General features: G+C 31.9%; 1 protein-coding gene across 1 annotated transcript; it reads left to right on the forward strand.

The window, feature by feature from the left end:
- The first annotated feature begins 114 nt into the window (after positions 1 to 114).
- LOC105254375 (pre-piRNA 3'-exonuclease trimmer) lies at positions 115 to 6845 on the forward strand. Its single transcript, XM_011263009.3, has 12 exons — positions 115 to 329; positions 444 to 678; positions 833 to 1117; positions 1202 to 1406; positions 1505 to 1606; positions 1696 to 1821; positions 1903 to 2005; positions 2156 to 2255; positions 2379 to 2465; positions 2605 to 2693; positions 4583 to 4681; positions 6540 to 6845. The coding sequence occupies exons 1-12, from the start codon at positions 202 to 204 to the stop codon at positions 6607 to 6609; spliced, it is 1629 nt and encodes a 542-aa protein (XP_011261311.1). The 5' UTR covers positions 115 to 201; the 3' UTR covers positions 6610 to 6845.
- Positions 6846 to 8779: the final 1934 nt, after the last annotated feature.

An 8779-nucleotide genomic window follows, 5' to 3' on the forward strand; every position in this document is an offset into this window, starting at 1 on the left:
ATATTACATACAATTAGTGTATCCTGCGGCAGTATCAAAAAATCATTTACGCGGCAAACATGTGTGTATGTATCACGTGACATGTATGTCGTATGTTTGTAATAAATGGCGGTATCGTTTTGAAGAACGCAGTGCACTTGTATCTTGTTTCAAGTTATTTTGTACGTTTATTTTTCACGTGTATGAAGAAATATTATTATTATGTTTGAGGTTACGAATGAAAATTTTAACACGATATATCCACACTTGGAACGTACATTGAAAAATGCGAGTTTCATAGCGATTGATACGGAATTAACAGGTTTAAATGTTGATGATGTCAAAAATAGGTTAGTTTATATTCTTCTGAATGCACGCTTAAATAATATTTCAATGTTGTTAAATAATATTTCAATGTCGTTAAATAATATTTCAATGAGTTTTAATGTCGTTTTTCATTGCAGTTTGTTCGATTCCATTAACGAGCGCTATGAGAAGCAGAGGAGTAGCATTCAACCATACATAATAATTCAATTTGGTATCACTGCGTTTCAACGAATTCAACATGAAAATCAGTACACGGCAGAAGCCTTCAATTTCTTCCTGCTACCTCGATCTATTCCATCAAAGAATAGACAGTTTGTCTGGCAAGTCGCTGCATTAGAATTCCTGACTGCATACGAGTTTGATTTTAACAAGGTATACCGCATTCTTTTTATAAATTACTTTAAATTTTGAAAACGCTGCTATACGTAGCTTACTGTTAATAAATAGTTTAAATTAAAATTGTATTTGGCATTTTATTTTATTATAGAAAGTAACATTGACTTTAATATTCATTAACAATTTCCAGTTTGCTTATAATGGTATTTCATATCTCAATGAGGATGACCAAGCAATCTTGCAGCAACAATTGGAGGAGAATGTATTGTTTCATAATGTGGAAAGATCTATGTCTTACAGAGAAGAAGACAGTCTCAAAGATTATATCAATCAAGTATTCGAATGGTTGAATACAGCGAGTGATGAGACAAACTCGTTGAAAATTGACACTCCTACTCCAATTTTGCAGTATCTCACGCACAAAGAATTAAGAAATCGTTTCCCAAATGTTTGGACTTTCTCAGGGAATAATATGGTACATTAATCTCTCATTTTCCTTTTTGCGAGAAACATGAAAGATCAATTATTTTTCAAAGTCTTGAACCTTCTAATTTTTTAGGTGACTGTTATGAAAATTCGACCAGATTCGAGAGCAATTTTAGAACAAGAAGAAGGCTCTATATTGGAAAATGTATTGCTCGAATCATACATAGGTTTTTCAAAAGTGTTTAAGCTTTTGGTTACTTTGAAAAAACCTATAGTAGCACATAATGCTTTGTTAGATTTAATGTTTATGTATCAACAGTTTTATAAGCCATTACCAAGTATGTATAATGTGGAAAAATCCATCTTTATGTTTATAATGTGATACAATAGGTGAAAATTAAACTATGATAATTTATGAATAATGTATTTTTTACAGAAAAATACACTAATTTTAAGGATAGCCTACATCAATTATTTCCAACAATTTACGACACAAAATTTTTAAGCTTTGAATTGAGAGAGCATCTTTCAACAGAACGTAATTTAAAGAATTAATTAAAAGTAATTTACATACATTTGTAGTACACACAATTTAAAGTATTAAGAACATTCTTATTATCTTTACAGAAAAATGGAAATTTAATTCTTTAAGTGGTTTAGTTGAGTATTTCACAGAAAAGCAAGGAAAATATTTAGCACTTGGATCACCTAATATTAATCTTACTTGCAAAATAAATTCAGATAAATCGAATGGTAGATATTTCTTTTTTATGCATATTAATTCCATGTAGTTTTATAGTTAATTTATATCTTGTAAAACTTATATTTTTTTAGTTGTACCTTCGACGAAATATCATACTGCAGGATGGGATTCTTATTTTGCTGGCTATGTGTTTATTCGACTAATTCATGTATTTTCTGCAAAATGTTATGGACAGTAAGTTTAATACATGAATTAAAAGAAAGAGAGACCAAAAAAACATATTTATTTTTACTCCTAATATAAATACATATATTTTATAAATATATATTTATATTAAATTATATAGCTATAATTAATAATACACTATCTGTTTTGTGATTTCAGGAGTTCAACATTGAAGCATTTTACACATACAGAATTAATGAATAATGTAAAAAGTTTCGCAAATTGCATAAATATCATCCGTGGCAGTACATCACATCTGGTAAGAAAGATGCAAAACATGTAATGGTTGTGAATATGACATACTCTGCAAGAAGAGAATATGTGTAGCTGAATATACATTATATCCTTTTACAAAAAGAAAATGACATTATGAATTCCCCAGAAACTTGATGGACCTGAACCAGGATCGACTCGACCTAAATGGCTTTTTGTGAAAACGTTAGCATCGAAGCCGATAACCGCCATGCAGGTATTATACTTAACTGTATTATATATTAAGATGATATCTTAATGTATACGTATAATACGATTGTGGAAGATAGTATCTTAATATATGTATAATATGATTGATTATAATCAGCCTGCATTATTATGAAATATTTGCACAGATAGCTGAAAAAATGTCGAGTTTTGGTGCGGTTGACATAAAACAATGCACATCGAAGCGCATGTTAGTTGCAGTAGCAAATCATGGAAGGTTAGTAATTCATTTTGCATTAGCAAACCCTTTTCGTTTCTCTCTCATTCGATTTTGTCAATATTATATTTATATTATATGTATATATAATATAATAAATAAATTATTAAATATCCTTCACACACAAATTTTGCGAAAATGAGAAAAATAGGATAGCTTTATGTATTAAGAAAGTGATTGTTGAGTGCCAACGGCGTCCAATTTCAAGATATCTATGAAATACCATAATATTATATGCATTAATGCAACAGAAGAAAATTTTGTACTAGACAAAACTCGCTATCTTTAGTACTTCAGCTTTTATATCACAAATATGATTAAATAAACAGTCGATTCTTGGAGAGAGGAAAAAGATAATTTATAATAGTGTGAAGCTACTCTCTTCTTAGTAGCAGAACTATTTTGGATGCTTTCCAAGGGCAGCCAATGCATTGCAGAAAATGATTTAGTGTTTTCATTTTTATATAAAACAGTTATATTCAGTTATATAACAGTTATATAACAGAAAAATCCAATCAAAACATCCAATTCACTTGTTTTTTTAAAATAAGTGAATAACGAATTCATGTAATGTATCACTTAATATTATTTATAATTTAACGAGACTAAAATATTACAATCTTTCTATAATAGTACAAATATCCTTGAAAAGAATAATCATATACTTTAATTCATATCTTTCATTTGTTAATATGAGAAACGATGTGCAAATAAATATATAATTTTATATAATATTTGATTTATGTGTGGATACTAAATATTTTAAAATTAGTGGAATAATTTATTTTTTCTTGAAAGAAAAGCAGAATACTTTTCCTCTCTCTCCCAAATATTTTTATTTAATTATTATATCAAATAGAGAAAATGCTCTAATAATAATATATGTGGATTACTTTAGTCTTAGAACATTGATGAGTTGAGCTATTCGAATGAAATATTTTTATAATTTTACTAATATCATTATATAAAGTAGGGAATGTGTCTATTTATGCTATATGACTGAGACTTATCGATTCACGTTAATTTTATTGCCGCACGACATTAAATTATTTTATATTCGCTGGTGGATCGCAACATGTGTTCGAGAAGAGTTTATTTCTTCGGTTTGGTTATACGATCGATTTCAATCGATTACATTTGTCTTACTCAGATAGTCTGAAAATATAAATCGTTTAATATTGCCAATTCAGTGAATCCATTACAATTTCATTTGTTTTTCAGAGAGTGTTGAGACAGTGAACGCGTTAAGTGCCTCGCGGCCATTTAAACGCTATGGGTGTCCGCACACTTTAGTATCGTTTTGTGTTTTTATTCGACAGAGTCATATAATGTTTGTGAACTATCTATCATCGTTAAAGAAATTCGTTAAATTCTTTTTATCGTCAATTGTGTGAATTTTTTTCTCTTTACTATCCGTAAAACGATTTAACAAGAGAACGTACGCGCTCTTTTGTATATTGTCTTCCTTATATGAAGAATAAAAACTGAATAATCTCGCAGAATTACACGCGTTTTCATAATAAAAATTCTCCAAATATTCGTGCACATCGTGCACAAATAATTGACTCAACACTGTCATGTCGCGTAGGATTTTCTTCGTCATTGGCATCGTTCCCATCTTTATGTCGCTTTTACCAACGAACTTTTGCGGATATATTTACAGCACTTATTAAAAGATCGCCGCTGTCTACACCACCGTGTGTACATTATTATTAACGATCTATTATTATATCTGCTGTGTGCCACACGTGTGCAACTTTTGTCACGCGAAATTGGCTTAACGCGTAATTACGTTTACCTCGCCGAGCAGGCCGATCGAAAGCGTCGCATTACATACATCCTCATCTGCGACGCAATGATCAAGAACGATTTTCTCGATCGTTTTACAGCGCACGGGACATATTGCGACACTTCCAACAAAACAAGGAGCTATATGTTGTCCCTTACAACCCGATACGGCATTCAGTTACGGTCCAACTCGCCCTGTGGTACGTATAAGAACAGGATGTATATTTTCGAAAAACCTTGAAAATCTGATATTCTCAGGAATTTTTCTGCCTTGAAAAATCAGAAAATTCTCCTCGAATTTTATTGAAGTTCAGATTTTTTAAAAATTGATAGTTCTAATAATTTTGTTTTTATGTAAATATTTATGTTAATTAATCTTAACAGCTTTTGAAGTTCTCAAGACTATGTTATTAATAGTTAGAACTTAAGAAAAAGCTATTCTTTTATTATATTTAAACTTTAAAATTTTATATAATGTTTTATTTTTTTTATTAATATCTCGTGTATTAGTTTTATTATTTATATTATTTTTTATTAAAAATTTATTCTTTTAATTAAATCACAATGTATGCATGTTCTTTATATTTGAATAACACAACTTATTTTACGCACATTTCTTGTTATTATATAATTTATAATATTTCTGGGATTTAGATACTGTCCTAATTTTATGACTATTTAATCGGTATCAGATGTTAGTACTTTAGAGTCGATATTTTATTTAATATATAAATAGTTATTTTAAAATGTATTTATAAAAAGTATGAAATTTTTTAAGTTTAAAACATTCGAATATATTTCATTTATATTAAACAATCATGCACAGCAAATCTATTTTAAAATTGCATCTAAAAATATTTTAATTCTATCTGAAATTTCGAACAAAAGTACCTGGAAAATCATAGAATCTTCAAGGAATTTATTTAGGATTTGAGTATACACTTTGAAAAATCAAAATGTATTGTTTGACATCTTGATAATAAATCGATCCTCGAAATCACGAATATGAAACGAATTTCCGTTTGCTCTTGGTTCATTTAAAATAATTTAAAGATTTGCGAAGATTGCGCTTAAATATGAAAAAGAAATTCAATTATCTTACGGCTCGCGTTATTATTATTTATATAAAATGTCCGAGGGCTATTGCAAAATCCAACAATCCCGCGACAGTCTTTTAAACGTTGGCGTTTCCACGTGCTGCGTCGATTTCGAAGCTCGTCGCGATGTCGCAATTGGGATTTTAATTGGTGGTCGATGCATTAAGAACGATCCAATTCCTATTAGTGGATCCCTATAGACGCAGACGTCAAACAAATTATGATTGTCGACAGATCGCAGCCGCGGTTCGCGAAGTTCCCCAATTAGCATCGACATTATCGTGGATGCGAGAAGCCGGACGATTCGCGTTGCCAATTGTTGCGAAGGCATTATGACGGCGTCCCCGATGGTCGTCGATTGTCGGGTTACCTAATAACGCTCAGGTGAAAGACTTGGAGCGAGACGTCGTCGACGCTCAAGTATGGCTTGCGTTTTTCCCGGTTCTATCTCGGCTTCTACGATCGATATATATCAATCCGCGCTCGCACATCATGACATCATTATATGTTCCTAGTGCAATGAAGATGCATGAAGATGTTATATTTAGATCATCGCGATTACTCGCGCATCGCGTAACAAAGTTGGACGCTCGGACAAAAATTTTCTTATTTTTTTTACCTTAGTTTTCAGAATTTTAAATGTTTACAATTTTAAACCCTTTGTGTCGCGATGATTCTCTTGGATGGAATGCTTGTTCAAATTCCATGATAAATGAAAATGTAATTGTTTGTCGAAATTAAATCTTCCTGAAATCGTGCCTTAATTTTATGAAAGCATATTATTTAAAAAATAAATTATAATATTGTTGTTTTTAAATCTTCAAAAAAATATTTGTATTATACAAAAATAATCTAACAGAATCATCGTTCACAGTTTCACCACTTATTAATTTTTTTATTTGTACAAAAATCTATGACATATATATGTATGTATCATATAATTCTGATTTTTTAATTATAGGGGCAGTATAGCCGTTTCCAGCGGGCTCTTAACTTGGCTGCTGCATCAGAAGCTGCAGAGAAGCTCTTAGATAGTCTACCTAAATCTGAAAAAAAAAAAAAGATTGAGAACAATAATAGAAGGTATATCCTTAGTTTAAATTTTTATAAGTTTAAAAACTGTCCTAATAAATTTAAGAAAAGAACACAAGCTTTAAAATACAAAGGTATGTATGTAAGAAACGTTTTTGATATAATAATAGAAGGCGAAGTACTTTGACAATTTTGTCCTTCGTTTTTTGTTTAATCCTTAAAGAGATTCGTTGAAAGATCGATTTCCAAGTTGATAAATAATAATATTTTAATGATTTATAAAATAAAAATTGGCGGCTCCGAAACACTATTTTCGATGGACGACAAAGTTATTCATGGACCCTGTAAAATCGAGCAAACAGAACATAGGGGACAGTAGGTCCGCCGAGGTACAGAAATGACAAGCATTTTACGCTTCACCGCAATGTGCTCGTCGCCATTCTGTTTAAATTTAAGATTCAGCTCTCGGGAGCGGAATCTTTGCGGGAGTTGTTATTATTATGACTCGCGGCGAGAGCTCGGCGAGTTCTAAGTCGGCCGGAGCTTAAAGCTCGTTTTCGAGCCGAGAGCAGGAAGTGCTTCTCCATGCTCGCTTGCCAAAGAAACATCTCTTTCCTCCTCTCTTTCTCTCTCTTTCTCTGTGTCTCTCTGTAAAAAAGCAATTATCCCTACCGTGTCATCTCGAGTCATCGATTGTCGCGCGTGTCCATCTGTCATATTTCTTCTTTTCTTTTTCGTCACAGCTCGACTACTCCGAATAATCATACCCTCATGATGTCACGCTCCACGTTAAGATTCCACGCGTGTATTCTCGTCAAAAATCACACGTGCGGAGATTTATATGCGAAAAGAAATGTGAGGCAAATCCCTCGTAAATCTCGGCGTAAATTAAGGAAAAAAAATACTATTTTTTTTCCGTATTTAATGTCAGAATACACATCTTTCTACCTAAGCGTTCGAAAATGGAGAACGTGGACGACGGCAACGAACGATGGTGCATTGCTCGACCAAAGTACTTGGTACTTGTCGCATTTATCGAGGAGGAATCCGCATATCTTCGCGACGATATCTCCGCAAAAGTTTTCTCTGGCCGCTACCCAAGGCCAAAGCACTCGAAATAATGCGGTAGCAATTCGTGTGGGCGACCGGACAGTCAGTTTGGTCGACGCTGGTGTCCGATGGCAGGTGTAGACTCCACGGGATGAGACCCTTCTCTCTCGCTCTCGTTCACGCATCGCGTAGACGAGGTAAAGGTCGTCCGCGTGGGCTCGGACCCAGGGCTACGAAGAACTGGGTTAATCAAACTGCGAAGTTTTCCATCGATAATCCGTTTTTCCTTCGTGGGAGCTTCAATTGCGCGTTTCTCGCGTCGATCGCGATCGCGAAATTTACCCTGGTTGAATGTATAAAGTATAAATTGTTTATAATTAGCCGCGCAATCAGCGAATATCTTTTTACGCTGGAGATTTCGTGAAATATTTAGATTCTATGTTTCGACATCGAAATTGCGAAAAATTATCACTCCTTGCTAAATTTTACAGTTATTACAACCATGTATTGGATTTAAAAAAATATTATTTGCAGGTGTAGTTTTTTGTAATGAGAATTTAAAGTTTTCTTTCTCACAATTTTTAAATATATTTTTTATATTAATATATTTTTTAAATATATTAATATATTAATATATTTTTTAAATATATTAATATATTAATATATTTTTTAAATATATTAATATATTTTTACAACTAATTCTCTTCGAGTTATAAAAGAGAATATTAGAATTATTTTATTAATTAAACATTTATTTTCTACTGATCCTGACAATTGTTTAATTCAATATTTTAATCCAATGCATTGAGAGAAGATCGTATAGAGATATCAATCTCATGTAATTGTACATGCGTAGGTGTACAATTCTGGCGTACGATCAACATGTACAAGTACAGAAAATATGACTTTGATATAAGAGAATGATATTTTTCAAACTTATAAAACGAGAATCGCAATGCAAGCAATCATTTTTAGTAGATGTATAACCCAGCGTACATATCTAAAGTTGAAGATATTCTCTTCTCTCGAGAGACATTCATAATTTTCAGTCTACCATCCATCATGCCAAAATATGATTGCACATCATCGCAAAATACATTACATGCGATCTGTAAAATT

The sequence above is a fragment of the Camponotus floridanus genome, unplaced genomic scaffold, assembly GCF_003227725.1.
Source record: "Camponotus floridanus strain SB8 unplaced genomic scaffold, Cflo_v7.5 scaffold3, whole genome shotgun sequence".
Classification (NCBI taxonomy): domain Eukaryota; kingdom Metazoa; phylum Arthropoda; class Insecta; order Hymenoptera; family Formicidae; genus Camponotus; species Camponotus floridanus.